General features: G+C 33.5%; 1 protein-coding gene across 3 annotated transcripts in view; it reads left to right on the forward strand.

Annotated features, from left to right (window-relative positions):
* LOC142339040 (prominin-1-like) overlaps positions 1 to 21,763 on the forward strand; it is a 187,192-nt gene extending 165,429 nt beyond the window's left edge. The window contains exons 22-27 of one of the 3 annotated variants that reach the window (XM_075388692.1): positions 157 to 237; positions 3,455 to 3,523; positions 10,272 to 10,361; positions 13,701 to 13,915; positions 14,349 to 14,372; positions 21,498 to 21,763. In XM_075388692.1, coding sequence (XP_075244807.1) covers positions 157 to 237; positions 3,455 to 3,523; positions 10,272 to 10,361; positions 13,701 to 13,915; positions 14,349 to 14,372; positions 21,498 to 21,618 — 600 coding nt within the window. In that variant the 3' untranslated portion in view covers positions 21,619 to 21,763. Of the gene's footprint in view, positions 1 to 156; positions 238 to 3,454; positions 3,524 to 10,271; positions 10,362 to 13,700; positions 13,916 to 14,348; positions 14,373 to 16,715; positions 16,734 to 21,497 lie in introns of all 3 variants that reach the window. The other 2 variants (XM_075388693.1, XM_075388694.1) reach the window with 2 other exon arrangements.
* Positions 21,764 to 24,859: the final 3,096 nt, after the last annotated feature.

Below are 24,859 nucleotides of genomic sequence, written 5' to 3' on the forward strand. Positions count from 1 at the left end.
CCCCCCCCCCCGCCCCTAATACACAACCAATCAACATACGTTTTTACCAAAAGAACAATTGAAAAGATTTTGCACGCGCTGTACTCAACATTAGAAACCCATTAGAAACCATTTCTTATAGGTTTTTTAAACATAGAGGGACGATCATTGTTTCAGGACAATACGGCAGTACTGGAGACGGCAGTGACAAGTGCAGAATCTGACTTGAACAACAACGGATCAGAATGGATGGTTGAGGTATGTTAATAAACTATTTTTTATCTTATTCCTTGTATTAATCTTACTTAAATTGATTTTTGAAATTCAAACCGAAAAGTGTTGGTTCGCATGTAATGAAGTCCCTCTGACGTTAATTCTGATAAAGAAAAAGAAAGCTCGATATGTATTCGCATCAAACCATTATTTTTTTCAGTTATAAAATAACACTTGAATTTCACTCTAGCAGACAGTGCGAACTGAATTAACAATGGTTTAATCATAATACTAGATGTGTTTCACGAAATCATAGCAACTTCATTGAGGCTAGTTATAAATCAGTCGATATTAACATTTAATTGACTAAAAAGTACGCCATGAGGCACTCCCATAAACTGCTATCAATCCATTTTAAAACAAAAATGTCATGAAGTTCGATTTGATCGTTTTTGAATGAGTAAAAAGTCTTTGCATCTGAAAAACAATCGACTTGGTCTTTTTTATATGACACAAATTCTTTATGACACAAAAACTGAGTTTTGATCGAGACAGAGGTTTCATTGGCAAGACATTTAATAATAGATGATACTAACAGTAAGAAATGCACGATAATCACCCTACAAATTGTACTCAAGTTTCCCGCTTATTACGTTCCGCAGAGAATTTAACGATCACAGTTAAGTTGTTCGTCAAGCTAGTCTTCACAGTTTATTCAACAATGTTATTTTTTTTGCAATTGTACAAACCCTTAAAGCCAGTCACATGCAACAAGAATCCGCAGTTGAAACACAGTTCCTTTGTAAAAATCGAATCAGATCATAGCTGCAGTAGTAAACAGTTTGAAATAAGGAAAGCATGACCATAGGAATGTATCTTACAACCCTATAAATTTTGGTAACTTTTCCAAATTGAGATACTAATTAAAAAAATGCTTCGATCTCAAATCTTCAAGCGGTGTCCCGCTTTATCGCCCCTATTTATTTAACCCCATATCATTTAACCCCGATTTATTTACCCCTCTGTCATTTAACCTTCTACCATTTCACCCCAATTTTAATCTTTTGTAAAATAGGGACTATTAAATTAGCAATATAATCATTTGGCCATGCCTCACGGGCCATGACTATGCCTCAACGGTCCGTGGGACTTCATATGAAACTATCATAACCGAACGTGGGATTAATTTATCCACTTGATTATGACAAAAAACGGGGTGAAATAAATCGGGGTTAAATGATAGGGGGTTAAATGAATAGGGGTGAAAAGAAGTAGAACCCTTCAAGCACTTGTTTTTAATTGGCTCCATGCATCTCATGTATGCAAGTGAACTGTATTTGATAAGTCGCCGATCCTGCTCAAGTTTCTGTCAGTCACGCTGTTAGTAAAAAATTATCTATTGATCTGAAATCTCTCTCTCTCTCTCTCTCTCTCTCTCTCTCTCTCTCTCTCTCTCTCTCTCTCTCTCTCTCTCTCTCTTATTTTTTCCAATCAATTCGACAGTTCCAAATAAAAATCAATCAATCAAAATTGTAACCCCTTGCAATCGACCTATTCGGTAAAAACTGGAGAAAAAGAGATTTTGTGTCGTTTTTGGAAAAAAACATTACTCGTTCACAAATGTCTTAAAATAAATAGTAAAATTTCAATTTTCATAATGGACAGGTACAACATTTTTTGTTCAATTTGATGAACAACTCCGGTGTCAATGTCAATCTTCGCTTACTCCAGAAATAAAGTTATTTAAGATTTAATATTGCATCTCGCAAAACAAAAAACAATTTGTAAACAGGACATAAAAACATAGCACGTCACAAGAAAAGTTTACAAAACCTTAATGCGTCATGACAGTTTTCGATTTTTTCTCTTGTGAGTTTTAATTACAAAAAGAATGAAAAACTATAATAGCTGATCTGGATTCTGAAACACATTTTGTATTTTGAGTGACATCAAATTGGTTCTTGCTTGACAAATGAATTACAAAAAACAATTTGACTTTAGACTAAATTACTAAACATGTACAATTTTGCAGAAAAGAAAAACTAATTAAAATATATACACAAATCTTAGGATAGTTATGGGTCTTAAAATTTCCAAATCTTGAAGCGAGCCAGTTTTAGTGACAACGGTTTTTTAATAAGAGATATGCTTCTATCTCAAAACTGCAACCTTTTGTGTTTAATTTGCCTTATTTATATCATGTGTGTAGTTGAACTCTACTGTATGTAGCTAATTCAATTTTTAATCAAATTTTATTTGTAAAGTTTTTTGCTCAGTTGTATAAGCAATTTTGTTGTCAAATTTTGACCGCTTCAGAAATATAGCTATTTAGGATTTCATAGTGCATCTAACAAAGCAAAAAGCAGATCACAAAAACCTAGCGCATCACAAGGCAAACAATTTTTACAAAAACCTCAATGCGTTTTTGTGTTTTGTCATGTAAGATTCGAACAAAATAAGGTTAAAACACCTACATTAACTGATAATCAGTTTCTCATTACAAAGACTCGCTAGTCCTTATAAAATTTGCCGAAAATTTTTTTCAGAAATAAGACCGTAACTTTTTAACTTCAATTTTTTAGCTCATTGAAATTATCGATTTTTGGAAAAATTTTCTAGTTGACTTTGTTCCACTTCGGGCAACTTTCTACGTTTGACAGTATTACAATCAAAAAGCCGAACTAATTGAAACAATTAAAAAATTGTTCTGTCTCTAAGGCTTGATTTATCAATTGCAATTCATAACGGAAAAAACGACCAAGAATCTACGTTACATATGAGATTTTTTACAAAGATTTTTTTAATGATTTTTTCTTTACTTCATTAACAACCCTTTAACCAAAGTCGGTTTTTAGAAAAACATATATGCATTTTACTTCTGAAAACATTCTTTTTCTCCCCACTCATTAATTAAGCAATGCTTTCTCCGAGTACTTTTCTTTATTTTCTCTCGAAAACAATTTCTGAAGATTTGTTTATTTTATTACCATTTTTAAAACGATCGCCGTTTTCAGAACTTTGTTATGAAGAAAACAAAACGAGCTGTTGAAAAAAGTTTGCTATCAAATGTGTTTGAGATTTTATTTAGCGGTTTTTTTTTCAGAACATTTGAAAAGATTGCTCTATTTTTTGGCATCTCCTGTTCCTAGAGCGCTCCGTTAGCGCCAAAAAAGTGTACTTCTCCAGAAAAACGATCTCTCGAGAAACAAAAGTTGATATCAAGAATTGTTCATTTTATTCCCAATATATTGTTTTGTTTTAGAACGCGGAATTATACGCAAACAAACTGTCTGACTGGTTCCAGGATACCTTCGATCGAATTTTAGATGTGGTTAGTTCAACTTTTCACATTTCTTTTAAATTTTAGGAAAAAGAGTGGAAGAGTGTAAAAAGATTAATGGTTTGAGATAAGTAATAATAAATTAATAACGTAATAACCCAACGACGCTCTAAATTGTGCGTTCGCACATAATGTTTCGCCCTTCCCAACCACGTTTTTGACTTAATTGTCATCAAAAGAGAACGATAAAGAAAATTTTCACAAAATCACTTTGTGTTCGAAAATAATTGATGCATCCATTTAAAAAATTGCTTTGAGCTCAAACCACTGTTCAAATTAAACAAAAACATATTAGAGTGCCAATGATACTTCCCATTGAAGAGAGTAAGAGACAAGACAAACAACAAAATCAACTAAAAAAACAAGCAGTACTTAAGACCAAAACTCATTGTCTATCTATTTAGAAAAAATTAATGGCGTCAGAATAGCATCAGATAGAAAATGACTCATATTTCATTCACCAGGGAAAAATTGGCGCTGTTTTTTAGACTTATTAGCGAATAGACAGATAACAAAGATGGCAAACTTAGGAAATATCTTTACACTTTTTGAAAAAATTAAAGTCAAAGTCATGAAATCCATTAGCAATCTATTGAAATCAATAAAAAATAATCAATTGCTCCTTCTTTCACAGCCAATAATGTGATATGCAACTTGTCATTAATGCGCCACTTCTATGGTGATCGGAAAAGACAGTATAGGAGAACCTGAAATAAAGGAAATTGCCAAAAAATTTAAACAAAAATCAATATGAAAACTCGTAGTATAAAGGCCAAAAACTATTATTTAGTTTTTTAAAAAATGAAAACTAAATTTGTCTTTCTCTATCTGAAAACATTGCGACTCCTCTCTTTGCTGAAAATACGCTAAAAGCTTCCAGTTATTTGGTTGAGAGTGGTGAATCTCAGTGGACTGGAGAGAACAGTGAGATTTCGTATGGAAAATGCTAATTAGAGTAACTTTTTTGCTGCTTAAGCCAATTGAATATATTAGTGAGACTTAGTTAAAAACGTCAAACGAACAACTAATACATGTAAAGCTCAAAAATTAACAAACAATTTTACGCAAACGTTGTTGAAGCCAAAAAAATATATGCTTTTCAGAGAATTTATCATGTTTGCTCATTGATAATCAATTGCACATAAATTCTGATTTTTAATAATTGAGGTTTTGATTTGAAATAATTCGGGTCTCTAACTAACATAAAAACAAAACGGTAAAAAAAATTCAAAAAAGTATATACAGGGCCCTATTACAATCCGATTAATTTCCTTACTATAACGTTCCACAACTAGACCAAAAATGGTCCTGCTGTTGGTGCTTCTACATTACAATAAAATATCACAAATAAAAAGAAAATAGTTAAATTGAGCAAAAAGTCACATCAAAAGTTTTTGAAAAATTTTGAATGTTTGTTGAGTAATATTACCAAAAAAGTCATTATGTGCCAAGTGAAAGCACTAGATATATTTTAAATAAATCCATCAATGCCAAATTAGACATTTGAATAATTATACTCAGTCATAAGACTACAAAAAAGAATATCGAAAGCTTGCATAAATTAAGAATTCCTTAAGAGTTTAGGAAAACAAATTGACAGAGCCATACAAACAACGAGCTTTACTCAAAAACACAATATTTTATTATTGTAACTTAATTGGGCAGAAATGGAATCTCATATTAATTGGATTTTTAATTGAAATTAGACTTGCCTGCATTTGGGGTAAAAAATGCAGAGAAAAAAACGTTTTAGAAAGAAGAGACCCAAAATGTTTTTTCGTTGCGACAACAATTTTGGGACCAAAACTGGCGTTGGTATCGCTTCCCAGCTTTTGAAAAATTCAATTGTTTCAGAACACAGAGTAATAGTTTTCATGGCAAACAAAATTAATGGTGAATCAAAAATACTTTGTGCCTTTTAAAAATATTGGTTCAATTTAGCAAAAGGCCACAAAAATAATAATTTCAGAAAACTTTCTGAGAAACAAAGGTACAATGAACTATTATCTGAGTAAACGAAAGTTGTGTCAGCCTTTTTTTGTCAGCACTATCGGTCAAACTGGACAAAGTTGGTCAAAAAGGCATTTTTGATGCCATTTTTAATGAAAAAAAAAAACAAATTTTTACTGAATTTTTAAAAATTTAGTTGGAAACTAAGCAAAAACAGTTGATTCAAACAATTCACCCATTCCATTTCATCTTTAAACGTAAAAGTAATTAGACTATTGTAAACAATTTTTTCAAATTTTAAGTAAACATTTATCAAAACTTAAAAAAATTACGAAAAATGTGAACAAACTAACGGAAGTTACGCTAACGCACACAAAATTTTAAACCTCGGTAACCCTGGGTCAAAAGAACTTAGAAGACATATTTTTGTTTCAAATTCTGCGCCCTACCAGCTTTCATAACCCTGTACGATGAATATATTCATCGGCAAAGATTCACTGAACAAAAAACCAGTTGAGTATATAGTTCCTACCCCACTAAATTGGGTCGGAACAATAAATTGTAAATATGAGTAAATCAAACTTTTTTCGACCTTTAATTTTTAAAATTACACTCACTCTTCAATTCAACTTTTTCTAGCCTCACTAACAACAGGGCGAAAATACTGGTTTTACACTACGCTCTTTTCGCCGTTATATTTTTGGTAAAATCCTTTGACCGTGTCAGAAATTGTTATGTTCTAACTTGAAATTGGCCACGAAATGTATTTCTTAACTGCTCTATGAAAACTTAAACCATACGACATCAACTTTTTTCATCATCTCCTAACTAAAAAGAGTTTTTTTCAAACGCCGATTTACAGTTCTAAGCAGTCGTGAAAAGATCATGTATGATAATGTAACAACCACCAGCCGGTATATAACCCCAACAAATTATCCAATTACCATTGGTAGTTTCACCCCGTATTCGGTCATCAGTCTGGTATATAAGAACAAAAATTTCGATGTTTCAGCATTTTATAGTGTTTAATTGGAGAGGGTCATTTTCGAAGTCCCAGTCATCAACTTTGGGCAACTGAGTAATTTTTGCTTCGTTTTCGGTATCAGGTCATGCAGAAATACACACTGCAAGGCCGGGTTTCGTGATTTGACAGTATCGAGTTGTTCGCTATCTTCGGCTGACAACATTAGTATAGTTCTGTTTACGTCTGCCCCCTGTCACGCTTGTACTGCTTTTTTGGATCTTTTCCCTTTGTGCCCCCCCCCCCCAGCTTAGTGGGTGCATATTATTTGCACCCCCAGAAGCACGTGCAATATTTTTACATATTGATTTACCATGTAATGACACGTGCTCTATAATTGGGGGGAGCATAACGTACTGGGGGGGGGGGCACAAACGGAAAAGATCCGCTTTTTCAATCAACATTTTGTCACTGGGCACAAAATCCGCCTTCGTGTTTGAATCTACAATTTGGTGGTTCATTTCGTAGTAAGAGTAAAGCGCGTTACACCCCGGAGCCTGTTGCCCTAAGAATTCTGCACTGAAACGTTATATTTCAATTGCACATTGTCGGCGCATAACTGTATGTTTTCGCTGAGCTAAAACTAAGACATTCAAACAAATTTCGGATCTTTTCCGTTTGGGCCCCCCTAGCTTAGTAATAATAATAAATAATTGTGTTTCTGCGTAATCGCAGCGGGATCTAATCTGTTTCCCCCCCCCTCCCCCCAGTGTTTTTTATGACCCCCAGTTACAAATTTTATGTTGTTATATAGCACGTTACTATGTAAGAAAATAGCACGTGCGCCTGGAGGTCATAAAAATTTTTGCTCACTAAGCTGGGGGGGTGGGGGGGGGGGAACAGAATAGATCCTCGCAGCAGAACAGCATTAGGCCTACAGTAGCCTGTTTTCAGCTGCCCTTTTCTGATTATTCCCCACATTTCAGACTGATCTTTTTATGAGCAGCATTGCTCTTTTTGGTGACTACAGCCACTTTTTTTGCGTCTGAAACTTTCACGTGGTATCATCATTGCAGCCAACATCGGTCAGTCTATGGTCAATCTGAAGTTTTAGTTACGTAAGAGCTCATGCTCACACAGACAGCTTCACAGAGGCAGGGGATTGAACTCTCAATCATTGGCGTGTGAACCACACTCCTTACCTCTCGGCTATGACGCCACAAGTCCCCCAGACGCACGTGCCATATTTTCACATAATGATTTACTATGTAATGGCTCGTGCTCTTTAACTGGGGGCGCATAACGTACTGGGGACTGGGGGCGCAAACGGAAAAGATCCCAAATTTCCGTTACATTTAACCATAAAAATCTGCAATTTTGGCCCAAATTTATCGGGTTCCAGGCATTCGGCGTGTATTTTCTGGTTTTGGCTTGTATTTATTGGTGGGTATTTTTTAAATCTTAATACATTTCTTGCAGCGTTTTAAGATTGTAAGTCATCGTCATGCTCAAAAAGTGAATCGGCCAAAATTTCAATTTTTTTTTTGACTTTTCCATACTTTGTCATGATTTTCCAATGAAGAGCATGTGAATCAAATCCAACAATGCTCAGTCTATTTTCAGGACAAAAATTTAACTATGAGAATTATGAGTAGCAATATGCTCTTAGAGTACACCAAAACAGTACTGGGCCGACGATATACAATTGGTATACAATGTTTCAATACGATTTACTATCCCGTACCTAACTGAAAAGCAAATTCAGTACTGAATCAGAGTAAAATTCAGAAATTATCAGTACTGATTCAGACTCTGATTCAGGTCACATTTCGCTTTGAATTTTTCTGATTCAGAGTCTGATACAGACTCTGATTCAGACTCTGATTTTTGTCTGAATCAGACTCTGATTCAGACTCTGATTTTTCTCTGATTCAGACTCTGATTCAGACTCTGATCTTCTTTGAATTAGGGAAAATTCATAACTATGTTCATGAGCCAAGCCAGGTTTTACCATTGTTTTCGCTCTCAGGTCCTTAAAATATACAAATTCATACAATACCTTTTGAAATTGAAGAAAATTATAAAATAGGTTGTCGGAAATCTCCTCAACTCAAGTTAAAGACTGACTTTTTGAGATTTTCCAGTATATTCTGTGTGGTTTAAACCCTCCTCCTTTTTCATTCCGGGCTGGGGACTGGCAGTGGCGGAGTTACTGAAATAAACTCTAGGAAAACTGGTAAAGCATGGTAAAAAAAAGCCAAGCTTGAACAATTTTCCAAAACAAAATAAACAGAATAATCACAATTTTGTTTCAAATAGGCAGATTCTGACCAAATCGTTCACTGATTCACAGTTCACATAGTCCACTCAGTTGCTTCTAAATCAAAAATGCCGGAAAATAGCACTATATCACAATACCAATGAAACCTATTTTAAAACTGAATATAGAGAAATTTGCAACCTCTTTAAATATTGTTAACTTTTTTTCAAATAAACACATTCTGACCGAATCTTTAACTGATTGACAGTTCACATAGTCCACTCAGTTGCTTCTAAATCGAAAATGCCAGAAAATAGCACTATATCACAAAACCAAAAAAAAACTATTTTAAAACTGTTTATAGAGAAAATTGCAACTTCTTTATATAATGACAATTTTTTTTTTCAAATAAGCGTGTTCTGGCCATTTATTTTACAGATTCACAGTTCACATAGTCCATTCAGTTGGTTCTATACCAAAAATCCCGGAAAATTATTTAAGTAATGACAACTTTTATTCTCATATGTGTTTTTTTTCTGCCGTTTTTGCAGATTGAGTACGAAGCGGCCATACTGTTTACTTTACTTAAAAATCAAGAAAATCAAATAAATTACTTTAACGGACTTTTTATATAAGACTTTTTACATAATTGATTATAGAGAAAGTCGCAAATTATTTTTCTATAATGACAGTTTTTTCTCTCAAACAAACACAATCTGAACAAAATCTTTGTAGATTCTTGATTAGCATAGAGTCTCTAATTGCATCATAGAACCAGGTGCTCAGATATGCAGCAGATGTTGTAAAAAATGATCAGAATCATAGTTAATATTTATATTCTAAAAAGTGCAAAAGAACTCAAGATGCCTACTTTTATCACTGCTATTGTTGCAAAGACCTATTTCGGAGCCAGTTTTTTTTTACCAATTTTGTTTGTTTTGCTGCTTTAAAAAATTTCTGATTTTTGTTCTGAATCAGAGTTGATTCAGAAATTGTTATTCTGATTTTGCTCTGGTTCCGAGATTTTCTGATAAAGTTGATTCTGAATTTTTCTCTGAATCAGAGAAATTCAGAATTTGTTCTGAATTATCTCTGATTCAGTACTGAAAACCTAAATTTCTCTGAAATTGTTCTGAATCAGTACTGATGATCTCTGAAGGTTAGGTACGGGATTGCACCAGGGTCCCGGATGCATATTACAGACAAATCAGAAGGATTGAGTATTAGAAAGTATCGTCCACCTTTACGATGCATTAAGATACAAACGCAGAAAAGTGAAAGAAGTACTCAAAGGTTCGGTACCAGTGGATGCCTGTAATGCTTCTCCTAAGCATCTCCTATCACCTTGTATGGTTGCCAGGAAATATACCTGATAGTCAACCCGGGAATAAACTGCACAGTCAAAACCTGATATTATATGATATGCAAGGTTTTGATGTGAACAACTTGATTGTGACATAGAACTGTGGCAGCGTGATCAAAAAGAATAGCCTTTGAGAAGATCAACATTCGACTCTAAGCACCTTCAGATTGATTTCCCTTTTAATTTATCAGTGATTTTTTTTTAGTTCTCCAACACTGTGGGTGAGTGTGAGAGTTTCGTGGCCATATACGACGCCATGATTGTCAATATGTGTGACTACTTCCTATTAGAACTCGTAAGTTACAACATTAACCTAATCTTATCCAATAATTGATTGGATATGAATGGAAAGCACTTTAATTAGAAATTTGTGCCTCTGAAACATGTGATCACGAAATGCCAGTGTTATTTATTTAAATTAAAAGACTATATTTCATTGATGTTGAAATTTGTTCTGTTCAGCTTTTCCTTTTTAAAAATATTGGATTACAACTATGGGCCTAAGACGTAAATCGGACACAATCTTGGGCCTAAGACGTCAACTTTAGAGATACTACTATCACAGTGTTACAATTGTCTCCAGAAGAACGAACAAAACTGCCGCAGGAATCGTCGGTTTGTTCGTTCTGGTTTTTTGCTTAGTGTAGTCAAAGTTATAACAAAGAGTCAAACATTATAACGAAAAGATGAAGTTCAGAGAGGTTTTTCTTTAGAATTCAAACCCAAATATTTGGAAAATTGCGTATTCTGTAATACTATAATGATTTATAACAAATTTCTCTTGAACAATATTCCAAAAATAATCTTAATGGCTTTTAAAGCTAAGAAATATTAAAAAATACTTCTTGCATTTATTTTAAAAGAACTCAAGTGTAGCATCAGTAGAAAAATTTTGAGTTTGAATAAGAAAATGGTCCGTTTTTCCGAGAACTTTTACGCGTTATTTTATAGAAACTTTAAACGTACTTCTTGGAGAAAAACTTTAAAAGAATTCCCCAGCTCGTTGAGAAAAATAGTTTTAAAGAATTATAAATTTCTTATTGTTGCAACATTTTTTCAAAATGAGGAAATATACATGCGAGGCTTGCGTTTTTCTTTTTCTTCAGTCAAAATTCCACTTTCTGTTTAAGCGTCGTAGAAAAATATAAAAAACACCATTTTGTAGCCCTCCGAATCTAGTTGTGATTTATATAAACAATTATCCGAAATTTGAAAAAAAGGAACAATTTAAATTTTCAAGGTAAAAAAACTAAAAGGAAACAAATCATTACTGAGAGGGAGGGGAGTGATCGTGTTGAAATCTAGGAGGACAATAAAGGCAGAAATTTGTAGTAAAATTATTTAAGTTAAAAGGAGTTTTGATCGCCCCAAGTAACTCTTGAAAGTTTCAAGCCTTAAATTTAACGATTTTAGTTATTTCACCAAAAAATTTCGAATTCAATTATTTTGTTTTTATTCTCAAATTTTTTCCTTTAAAAAGTTTTCCTTCTTTTTGTTTTCTGCTAATGACAAAATTACTTTAAGAACCAATGATTCTCTTCGAACAGATTTCTTTGAAAAATATAAGACTTGAGGAAATTTAGAGCTCTCAAAATAGCAAAATTAAATTTCGAAAAAGTAAAACCCAAGAAAAATTAGATAACTTTATTAGAGTTCTAGAGTTGTTTCTGCAAACAAAACTTCTCAAATCATCAGAGCTAACCAAATCAGTATTTATAAATCGGCGGAAACGTATAAAAACTGGTTTCATGGAATGGTTTCATCAATTCAAACAAATTCATTGCTGAAAACTAATGATGGAAATTTTTTCTGATCTTTTTTCGTTTTTCTCTTGTTTTTCGTGCATATCGTACGAACTAACCTCGTCTAGTATAGTGTAATTGAGAAAAATTTGAGAGTTAGAGAGTTAATTGATCGCCAGGTTGGAAAACCTAATTCAAATGTTCTTTTTTTTAGATTTGGAGGATAATTATGCTTCCCTCCTCTGCATTTTGAAATTGCTGTTCGAATGGATCTTTTCCTGGCTGTTGTCGTTTCTGTAAAATAAAATTTAAGCAGCTTATTGGTTGTAAATGAACTCTTTTAAAAGCAAAGATTATTTTTTGAAAGATCAAGAAAAATTTTTGTTTTATTTTTTAGTTCATATAAATATTTAAAAATTTTTAAAAGAGTAAAAACCCACAACATAGAAATTACTGCTAATCAATTGTTTTTAGTGCTACTAAATACGAGACCTCAAGTACAATTTTTATCATTTCCTTACCTGCTAGACATAATTAGAGTCAGAGTGCATAAGCTGTCAGATTTCATAAAAGTTAGAAAAATTACATCATCTTTACTGCAAGTTTCGGTTTTAGATTTGTCCAAAACCAAAAGTGTGCTTATGAAATCTAGCTGATAAAGCTTCCCCGAGAGTTTGACAAAAAATGATTCATCTTGAATTGTCAAAACAGACAAAAATGTTCAAAGTTTCTATGCAAATTTTAGTGTTAATATTACAATTACCAAAACAATTTCCTCAAGATTTCCACTCCTAGCTTTCAGATGAAGCAAACAAGACATAAATGAAAGATGGGTTTATATCAGTTGTCAAAAAGAGAAATTAAAAAAACTGTTTTTTTATGTATTTGTAAGAAGAGAGAAAGATTGAGTTATTTTGATTGAATTAGACACAAATAGAGGCAGATTGCAAGTGCAGTCAGAAATAAAAAAAAACAGTACAATTGCATATTATTTGTTACCAATTGCGGCTTTTTTTGCTCGGAAGCAACATAATGTTTATCAAATCCGATTGGTAACACATTTGCGAGACTTTAAACAAATAATAATTTCATTAAAAAATGACACAATTTGTTGAAAAAATTCAAAAAATTTCTTTCCATACATTCGTGCTAAAGTTACAATTACCTTTAGAATTGCCTCAACCAGTCGACACCAAGTTATCAAGAGATAACGAAAATACCTAATTGAACCGTGACGATCCTTGTGTTTGTTTGTAATATTTGTATGATGTGTGAGAAAGTGTAAGGAGTTTTCGTTTTCGTCTGCCGAAAGAAACGTCATGTTTTTTGGTTCAAACAATACAAGTAATTTTTAATTTTCTCCAAAAATTACCTGACAGAAATCTGACAGAAATTAATAGTTGTTTTTGCAGCCTTGCGAATTATGTTGGAACACACTGTGATACGCACAGACTCGCACGAGCCATCTAGTTTGTTTTTAAATTGTGTCAAATTTGTTGCACATTGATGTGAGATCTGTTGATCAGTTCACGTTCACGAACATGCCAACGGTTTTTATGTTTGAAAACAGAACATATCGACGATACCAAAGAAAAAGAGGGCTGTCGTGTACCAGCTAATTGTCTCACTAAAACCGAACAGACCGCCACTTTTCTTACGTTTAAGAACAACACTTTCTGGACTATTGTGGTGGCTTTGAATTTAGTTATGACTAAAATAGCCTGATCATGATCAGGTTATAATAGTTAAAATTCCCAGGAGTCACAAACTGGCCGGGTAATGAAAATACTTTAGTTAGGTGTGTTCAAAATAGCGACAGGTATAAAATTTAAGCCACAGACATGAAAAATTTGGTATAGTCCTCAAATATTTCAATCATTCGCGAATTTTAGAGTGGACTTTTCTTCGCCTCCGGATTGGTTGCTGTTGGTCTGATCTTTCTGATGATCTGTGGGACTAGACTGTCCAAGTATCTCAAGAGAATGGACAGTAATGGATCAGTTCACCCTGCCAATGACTATGAGTCAGAGTTCACTGTTGCCACTGATGACGGGCTCAAGGACCCCCCTCCCCCGCCCCCACTCGTAGAGACAGCTGTTCGACCTAGGTATGCTTTTTCCACGATATTTTTACTTGGAAACTCTTTATCAGGATACTTGCTGTGATAAATATGATGGAAAACTTAAATAGGGGAATCATTCTTTGACCTTTGATAAACTTTTCCCAAGAAGCAAGAATTAAGTGAGGCGAGCGTGAGGCAAAAATTGATGAATTTATTCAGTAATTCATTTAATATAATAATCAGCAGTTCAGTATTCAACTCATTCAAATGTTCTCAGCAATAATTTTACTTTGATTTTTCAACATGTTTTAACGTTCATTCAGTGGTCTGGTTAGAATATAACATGATATAACAAGGGTGTACCTATTAATATTATTATAGGCTGCGAATATTATCTTGAATACTGCTTAATTTTCAGGCGCTTTTATGAATGATTGGGGGGAAAAGTTTGATTGGACCATGCTTGAAATGATTTTAGAAGACACAAAGCACACAAGTCAAGGTAAATAAACTTGCATGAACAAATCCTCCAAGCCAAAAAGTGTATAATGTATCCGTTTTAGTATCAAGATAAGACTTGCTTGCGGGAAAGAATCATCTTCATTTATGTCATCACCACTAGTTCTGTTATTGTACAAAATTATATTCTTTTTTGAAAAATTTATACTGAAAAAACGTGAAAACATTTTTGAAACGCTTTTGTTGTTTATAAAAACCAAAAGTAACGACGACACACCAAGATAACAAACTGATTGTATTAGGAATTTTTATTTAAACCTTTATGAAACTCTGTTATCTTATTGTTATGAAAAATTCAGTAAATGAGGTCGCATTTTTACTCATCATCTAACTGATCATTTAAAGAAGACATAGATCGAGAGGGTCCAGGTAAAAGAGCATGCATTTGTCAAAGTTTTTCTTTCCCTTAATTGTTTCACGCATGTTAGCTACCTGTATAACCTGCACTTTTTCGTCGTTTTGCACTTTTTGATGGTAATACATGAATATTTTCATTCCGTTTGTTTCCTGTTGAAAAAAGTATTTCATGCAGGTTTGACAATTGCGACTACAATTTATTTGTACTACACTTACCAAAAAGCTACATACAGCATGATTTCTGCTTATAAAGCATGATTCGTGCTTCATAAGCATGATTTGCGCTAAGGCCTGAAAAAAGGCGTGAATTTTAGAAGTTTTCAGAGAAATTTGATTCTCACTTTCTTCGTTTAAACATGCCCCAGAATCGATCGGAAGACCCCCAAAACTGTCAAAAAAATCAGAAGGAAAGTTAGTTACCGATGTTTTAAAATATCCCAAAACCTCACTGGAGTGCATTAGAGTGGCTCATAACGCTTTATCTTGCTACGATACAATTTCCAGAGGTACAGTTAGACGATTTTTCAAAAAATATGGCGTTTTTTTAAGAAATGTTGCAAAAAAAGTCAGTTTGAAGAAGAAATGCAAGTGTTTTTGTTCAAAATGGTATGTGAATATGCTCAAGAAGCCGTTCTCTTTCTGGCAAAATGTGGTTTTTACTGATGAAACCAGGGTGCGCATCTCCAGCGACGGAATTTTTAGAGTTTTTTGAAGAAATGGAACGAGATTTCATTAAAAAAAAGCAAAAAAAATGAGTTCGGACAAACGATCACTTATGTTTGGGGGTGCAATAAAATCAGATAGACGCAAATGGCTTTTTAAGTGTCCAAACAAGCTAAACAATGTCGGTTAATTGGAAATTTCGAATTTTTACGAAGAAGAATTGCATTTCCTGGACATTATTTTTCAACAAGATCATGCTCCTTTGCATAAATCGACAATTTTCGGCAATTTTTTTTCAAGAAAACGAGTGGAAGGTGCTGGAATGGCCAGTATCCAGTCCAGATCTGATTTCTATTGAAAATTTATGGGCGACTTTGAAGCAACGACAACAAAAACAGACAGTTTTTTTGGAAAATTTAGAACAAAAAGTGTAAGAAATTTTGAATGAAATTGACGCAGACGTCGTGAGAATCATGTATGAAAACTCTACAAATCGTCTACTAGACGTTAGAAAAGCTAAAGGTGTAATGACGCGTTATTAGAGAACAAATTTGAACTCAAAATGTTTTATTATTTGATGTTTGTATTGCTTTTTAATAAATATTTAGGCGTACGTAGCTTTTTGGTACCATAGTTTATGTCCTGTTCAACGGTTCAAAATTTTGAGGAGTATAGCACGTCATAATAAATTACCTGCTAAAAAAACCTGTTGTCCTTTTTTCATTGCATTAGGCATATCATACCAATCTAGAATTGTAGTGAATGGACGACAATTGATCCTTGTCTTAATTTGGTACTAGTTTTGGAGGACCCGATTCTCACCAAGATTTCAGACCATAGATGTATAAGGGAAAGTGCCTGATTGAGTAAAGCTATCTGTGTGAGGATGAGCTCTTACTAAACCACTTCTTCAGGTTACCCATAGACTTGCCACTCTTGGCTGCGTTGATGGTTCCACGTAAAAAATTCTGACGTAAAAAAGTGGTCATATTCACCACCGAAAAGAGCATTCATGCTAAAAAATGAACAATATAAGATGTGGGGAGTAATAGAAAAAGGACAGCCAAGAACAGGCTACTGTTGATGCAGACGAAAAGCCTAAAACTTCTGCTCCGCTGCGATTACGCAGAAAGAAATTTATTACCTCAACAAAGAGACATCAAATTCAATCAGTTTCTGATGCCTTGTTTAGAGAATTCTCGAGAAAACTGGTTTTTAAAAACTGGTTTTTAAATTTTTCTCCAATGTACAGAGTGATTTAGAAAAAGAATCGCGTATTCATCTTCAGAAGGTTTTTGTCCTTCAGAGTCTACATAATGGATCAGTTTGTATTAATAGATTGTACAGTTTGCCATTAAATAACTGAAATGAAGCCAATCTTTCATTTGCTTTTATCTATGTTGTGTCAAATTTTAAACTAACCACATTTGTAATTATTCCGTGAGTTAATTTATCTACAACAACTAGTCATAAGGCTTTCATGTTGCCAGAAGTTGTTGAGATAGATTTTCAGTTAACAATTACTATAAAAAATAGCTACAACAATGTTGAGCTTTTCCGGTTTTTTTCCGATTAGGAAATTTTGCTGCCTTCTCCGAGTTGCCTCATCTGACGAATTTTGGCATATTTGCAAAAATAATGATTTATGGAACACGTTTAAGATAAAAAATATAAAATACTGACAAGTGTTGTTCGGTTTTGTTCATTAAAAATATAAATCTTTTTCAATGTAAGAACAATTAACTAGATTAGTAACTAATTCGAAGCGTTTTTGTTTCAATTTTTTTGTTTTTTGGAAGTTTTTTTCGACAAATTTCTGAAAATAAAAGACTAAGATGTTAATTTTTTCTAATTGAAAACTTTGTTCCTTGTTTAATTGTTTTTGCAACCAAAATTTTGCATTTTTCAAATACTTGCCAATCGAGAATTGTAGTGGATGACAATTGACATTTTTTTCAAGAACCTTTGACTTACGAAAAGGAAACAAAATGGCTGACCACAACAGAATTTTTCCCGACTTTCCCCATTTTCTACCAGATCATTTTAAGATCATTCTTCTTCAAAGATTGTAAAACGCAACGTTGATTGTACCAAATTCTCGCTCATTAATATCAACAAAATTCTTTTAGAGCTATGAAAGTAAAGGTTACTGTATTGCTATACAAAAATGCGCAATTAATAAATTTCCCCTTTTATCCAATGATCTCTAAATTTTACACCAAACTAGTGCTCAAGGCTATTACAGTTTATAAAAACTAGTCAAAACTGCAAAAATCAAGTCATTGGCTAATTTGAAAAGTATATTCACCATTAATTTTTTTCCGTGATCCTCAAATGGTTTTTGTATCATTAATAGCCGCCGTCAGCCTCTTAAACGGCTATTATTTAGTTGCTCTCCTTTTTTACAATTCAAAAAATTTGAATTGTATTGGGGCGCTGTCTTTTTTTTAAGATCTGTTCACACATTTTCATGATTTTTGAAGTCAAATTGGAGCAGTGATTTTGGTCACGCCGAAACAGGAAGTGGGGCGAAAAAGCGAGTGGTTTTGCGGCATGAATTTTTTTCGCTCTAATTTTGAAGTAGAGTGAAAAAACGGTGTTTGCACAAAAATTCGCTCTCTCGCTAGTGGTTTTTTGTTCACATGCGGTTTTCGCAATCCATTTATAGTTCGTTCTAGGCCTAGTTTTTTGTCTGAACCAAATTTCCGTTTCTCGTTAGTGGTTTTTTGTTCACATATGGGAATTTCACTTTGGTTTTTACTGTTTTTTCGATTTTTCAATCAGATTTTTTTCTAAATGGTGCTCCCAATTCACTCATAGTTCGTTCTAGGTCTAGTTTTTTAAATTAATCAATGAATTTTCTGTGAATTGTACGTCAGGATTTGTCATCCTATGTTTTTTTACAGTTCAAAGAATTTGAATTATATTGGGGCGCTGTCTTTTTTTTAAGATCTGTTCACACATTTTCATGATTTTTGAAGTCAAATTGGAGCAGTGATTTTGGTCACGCCGAAACAGGAAGTGGAGCGAAAAAGCGAGTGGTTTTGCGGCATGAATTTTTTTCGCTCTAATTTTGAAGTAGAGTGAAAAAACGGTGTTTGCACAAAAATTCGCTCTCTCGCTAGTGGTTTTTTGTTCACATGCGGTTTTCGCAATCCATTTATAGTTCGTTCTAGGCCTAGTTTTTTGTCTGAACCAAATTTCCGTTTCTCGTTAGTGGTTTTTTGTTCACATATGGGAATTTCACTTTGGTTTTTACTGTTTTTTCGATTTTTCAATCAGATTTTTTTCTAATTGGTGCTACCAATTCACTCATAGTTCGTTCTAGGTCTAGTTTTTTAAATTAATCAATGAATTTTCTGTGAATTGTACGTCAGGATTTGTCATCCTATGTTTTTTTACAGTTCAAAGAATTTGAATTGTATTGGGGCGCTGTCTTTTTTTTAAGATCTGTTCACACATTTTCATGATTTTTGAAGTCAAATTGGAGCAGTGATTTTGGTCACGCCGAAACAGGAAGTGGAGCGAAAAAGCGAGTGGTTTTGCGGCATGAATTTTTTTCGCTCTAATTTTGAAGTAGAGTGAAAAAACGGTGTTTGCACAAAAATTCGCTCTCTCGCTAGTGGTTTTTTGTTCACATGCGGTTTTCGCAATCCATTTATAGTTCGTTCTAGGCCTAGTTTTTTGTCTGAACCAAATTTCTGTTTCGCGTTAGTGGTTTTTTGTTCACATATGGGAATTTCACTTTGGTTTTTACTGTTTTTTCGATTTTTCAATCAGATTTTTTTCTAAATGGTGCTCCCAATTCACTCATAGTTCGTTCTAGGTCTAGTTTTTTAAATTAATCAATGAATTTTCTGTGAATTGTACGTCAGGATTTGTCATCCTATGTTTTTTTACAGTTCAAAGAATTTGAATTGTATTGGGGCGCTGTCTTTTTTTTAAGATCTGTTCACACATTTTCATGATTTTTGAAGTCAAATTGGAGTAGTGATTTTAGTCACGCCGAAACAGGAAGTGGAGCAAAAAAGCGAGTGGTTTTGCGGCGTGAATTTTTTTCGCTCTAATTTTAAGGAGAGTGAGAAAACGGTGTTTGAACAAAAGTTCAGTTTCTCGGTAGTGGTTTTTTGTTCAATGCGGCATTTTGAAATTGATTTTCCGTTTTTTTTCTTATTTTTTTGATTTGTTTTTTTTAAAAATGGTTTTCTCAATTCACTCATAGTCCATTCGAGGTCTAGTTTTTCTGTTTCGTCAATGAAAATTCTGTGAATTGTACGTCAGGACTTGTTTTTAATTCGTCTTACCTCTTGATCACGTTTTTCGTTTTACATAAGTCACGATTTTTTTGTTTGACTTCTGATTTACTTCACTCACTGTTTCAACTGAATGGATTTTAAATTCTTTCATGCATTCAATCACGCAATATAGTGAAAACGGTCAAAGTGAAATCAAAAGAGACGAGATAAACCGATAAATCCCGGTCATTAAGTAATTGAGAATTAGGTTATCAAAGTTCTTTATAATGTCTGCTTGCTGACATCGGTATTAAGCTTATAAGCTTTCCGTTTAGAAGCTGAATTAATTATATTTTTAGAATCTAACTGTAACTGCATGCCAAATTAGAACACTTTTTGACACTGAAAAAAAAACAGAAAAAATTAAATCAATTTGCCTCTTCTTTTTTTTTCTGTCTCAATCTCGTCGTGCATCAAGCGCCTCAACGACGGCTATTTTCTGGCAATCTGCGGGCTATGTGTTTATTTTGAAAAACTATTTAAGTTTTTGGTAAAAAAAACAGCAATTTTTTCCCATACCACGCCAGTTGTTCCCCAATAATTCTATAACTCCGTGAGTCTTTTATTTATAAATTGGCTTAAACCGTTTTGGAGGGAAAAACTGCAAGGAAATTAAATCTGAAGTTCAAAAATTGTGTTTAGCAGTTTGCATAATGTAAAATGTAGGGAACATAGTTTTTAGAGCTCTTCGTGAAACGCTTCAATTTTTGAAAATTTTTGAAATCACATTGTTGACTTTTCCCTCGAGTGGGCATCAGAGATACTAAGAGCATGGCATTGTCAATTTGCTTAATTTTTAGAGCATTCTTGAATAATAGAAAATTCATTAAATTTTGCTGCGGATAAACTTGTCAGCCGTTCTTTCTGCTTTCCGCCAGCTGTGATCTCTTTGCTTTGTTTATGTGCGAATGCTCATTTCACCGATCGTTCTTAGCAAAATTTTGTAACATGTATGCGTTACCTTGTGTTGAACGATTCTCTTATTTATGATATTACTTCGTATGCTTTTAGAGTCAGGATAATAGAAAGTGATAGCCATAAGTTCAGAACAGTTGAACACAGGCTTTATTGATTTCCTCTTGATGTTAATAGAAAACTGAGAGGCAGTAGTATTTTGAAACCGTTTGAGCAACAAATAAGGAATGATTTTTTTTTCATTTAAATAAATCCAGAATGTTTTTTCGTTTTGAACTGTTGATTGCTCGATTTATAGGTTTCCTCTTGTAAGCCACTTTTTTCCGAAACTGTTGATCTCAATATCAATTTATGAATTAATTTTATTGTTAGAAGCAAACTTCTCTGCTGAGAAAACAGTGATAAATGACAAAATAAAAGATGTTGATTAATTTATTAATTTTATTAAATGATTAAGTTGTTTAATTTATCAGAGCAGACGCCAGCCTCTTTTACAAGAGGAATTATTCAAAATTGAAGTCAACCAAACTAGATTAGATTATAACTTTACCGAGCTGTCGCTAAGGAACAATCCTGCTCAATTTGCTTGAAAACACTATCAGTGCAAATTATGCGCTCGTGAATCTTAAAAGCTGAGGTGTTTCATTGGAAAAAAATCTCTTATGCGTTTGACAGCAAAGAATGTTCTGTTTAATTTTTGGTGAAAAAAATAAAATTTTAGCCCAATTATAAGCAGTTCTGTTGTTTTATGTTCTGTTATTTCTGCTGCACGATGCAAACCTGTTATATCTCATTTCCCCGACAAAAAATGCCAAAACTTTGCAGTTTTTATCGTTTAAAACCTGGTCTTCTATTCTTTAGTAATCATTTTATTTCAGTAAGGTGCTGCCAGTTGTATTGCCTGCTCCGGTGGTTGCATCAGCCCCTCCCCCGCCAGCATCTTCTGCACCCAGACCCCCCGGATACCAGTGGGACGCTAAAAAGGAATGGGAGCCATAATCTACAGCTAATGACGATGATTTGTGATAATCATAATTAATTAGAGTATAGTTGTGCTCAGATATATTAAAAAAGAAGTGATCTTTCTTATTTCGAAGACTTGAAAATTTTGGTTTTTTAACTTTTCTGGAGAAAAATCCGTTGTTACGGTCGATGCTAAAATTTGGCGTAAGCATAAGTAGCAAAATAAATAAATTGACACAAAATAGTGGACGTCATGCATTTATTAATAAATTGTCAGCGTACACCCAGAAAAGATAAAATACCAATTTTTTATTCAAAAAAGTAGAGGTCATTTTTTTCTAAATTCTGCTGTACTATAAATCACTTGTGTTTCATATGCTACAAGAATCTAATGCTAATTGTTTGGCTATTTTGATTGAATAGAGGTCAAACAGTTCATACAGCACATTAGAACAATAAGATCTTGAATCGAACTGATCAGAAACACTCACTCTTATATCTTAATGGCTGTCAATTTTGAATAACCTGGCCCACCTAGTAAGAATAAGCCATGCAAACACTTATCAGCGCAAAAAAATGAAAAAAAAATTATTCAACCATGGTAGTGAAAATAAAAATTTGTTCACGGGGAAAAGGAAATGTTTCCTTTGGCCTGACAAATTTTGACCTCATTCAATCTGCATTGACATTGTCTAGATTACAGAGGCTTAGATTCAACTCTAAAAGTTGTTAACATTCTCAATAGTGCATTAGTGATGCCATAACTTGGCTACAGATATAAAAAAAAAGAAACAAAAATTAGTGGTTGTTAAACGACTAATCTTGTGTATATTATTTTTTCATCTAACCTATGTACACCCTTAAAGCATAAAGCATAAACGTATAACTCTACCTTTATGCTTTTGAAATAGAGTTTTAACCACTATGTAAATTTAATTGACATTGATGTAAAATTAGAATATCTTTCCCAGCACAGCTCTCCTAGATTATTTTTGTAAACAGAATTATTAATTGTAAAAAATGATAATTGACTCTTGCATCCACTGCTTTAGTTTATTGCCTACAAACAAAGTGCGTCACATTTTAAAAATCACTAGTCCATTTTTAAAATCTAGATCCATGCAGTGGCAGATTCTAGAATGTCCGATTCGAGTTTCCGATCCGATTCAGTGCCCGATTTAAAAAAAAACTATCTGAATTTTTTTAAAAATAATAAGTGTTCGTTTCAAGCACGTTTGTGCAACTCCGTTGAAATCACTTTGAAATTCTGGTTTACATCTAGAACCGGGACGCAGATCTAGATTACCTCCAGATTTTTGAATTGACGTCGATTATTTCAAGACCTGTGAAGTGAAAAACAACAACATTCAGAATATTAACTTAAAAGGCCTTGCTACGTTGTTTCAGAACACAAATGTCATCTACCCCAGTTATTCCGCAATTTTTATTGGCTTGGCCTTGATGGGAGACAATTTTTTTTCCTGTACGATCTGAAGATTCCCCAATCAGATCTGATAAGAAGATGCAACTTTTTAAATATGAGACAACTTTGAAAGAAATTTTTAAGATCTTACACGATTAAAAAAATTGCTTTATATTTTGGTAGAAAAAGCTCATAGCATTTCCATGATGATTCCAAAATGATGTTCCGCTTCTGATCAATCTATCGTCTTTAAGATGCATCTACCTTAATAGTGTAGTATACACCAGCTCCATTTTTGATAAATTTAAATTTTGTCGCTAATGTTTTGCGCTATTTTCACATTCTTGTGCTATTTAGAAATATTTCAGAGCATTTCTCAAAATTTTGGCTATTTCAGTCACTTTGAGCAGTTGTCAAATAAGATCAGTTGGACTTGAATCCTTCTGTCTCTCGCAACGACTATCGCTGATTTGTTTGGTTTTTGAGAAAACGGTAATGCAATTAACACACAAAGACACCCAAGCATAAAGCAAACAGTTCACAAAAAGTTCTTATAGAAAAGTGCAATATCAAACCGTTGTTTTAATGGTTTTAAATTACGCGCACCTTTTTCACTAGTACAATAAAATTTATAGGAGCTTTATCGAAAACAAAGACAAATTTTTGACAATTTGAACGTTGCATTCCAAGGATATACAAAAACTAGATCACAATGTTAACTGACAACCGTTTTTCTAATGTACTATCATATGCCGCTGAAAGCACTTTCGTTTAATTAAAAATACGACCGATTCATAGAGAACAGAAAAGAGAAAAAAGAGAACAAGCTATTGGCGGCTTCTGAACTTCAGCTGAGCCCTAAAATGTGGGGACTCTAGCGCCGAGAACATCGATCAAATATAATAAACCAAGAGGATTTTATTGGAAGAGCAAGCGCTACCTGCTAATTCAGCTAAATCCCATCAGCCGATCATATATGCTGTTTCAAAAGGTATTTTCTCAAAAAATATTTTGTTTGCAACCAAGAAAGTAATCCTTAAAATGGCAACCATAATAGCAGAGGTCCGATATGTACTTGCACTATTGTAGAAGAACAATTTCAAAAGAAAATTTGTTTTAGTATTACATAAATATAGTGAACAAAAACAAAAATCATAACTTCCTGAAAGCAACTCAAAAGATCACAATATTGCAAATTGGTGTTGTATTTAACTAGTTCACGAACAGTTTAGTCTTGCTAAACCAATTATTTCAAGCAAAGGTCAACCAATCATTAGTGCCGCTAAATCTCTTTTTATCTCTATCGCTCAGTTTTGTAACTCCTCAATCTTTCTCTGAGTGTCTCGCTGTACTGTTTTTGTCTTCTGTCTATTTTCAAGGTCGTATGAATTGCACATATGCTGCTATTCATATTCAATCTATATTACTCGAACAAATCTTTTTTTAATAGGTAAACATTACGTCTTGCATTCGAAGACTGCTACATGCCGTAGATGGTCTACGTTTACAGTGCAATTACAATGAAGCTCACTTACGATTTCTGACTTTACTGCTGTCAGCCATTGTTCCACTATCATCTTACCTTAACAAAGCGACCATTGGATCCTTATGCGAACGCACTTCGCTTTATCAAAATTTATTTCAATTACTGTTTCGCTCAGTATTAATTGATTGTTGCTTTTTGAGAATCACTTATCAGTAAATCTCTGCTATCAGAACCAACTTAGTGTCAAACTTTGTCAAAAACAAAGCGTCAATTCGTCAACAATAAAGAATGCAAAAACGAATTGAACGTTGTATTTACAATATTGCAACCATTTCTTGCCATTTCTGTTGTTGAAATCTCTGAAAAGT

This window comes from Convolutriloba macropyga, chromosome 5 (assembly GCF_964194025.1).
Source record: "Convolutriloba macropyga chromosome 5, txConMacr16.3, whole genome shotgun sequence".
Taxonomy (NCBI): domain Eukaryota; kingdom Metazoa; phylum Xenacoelomorpha; order Acoela; family Convolutidae; genus Convolutriloba; species Convolutriloba macropyga.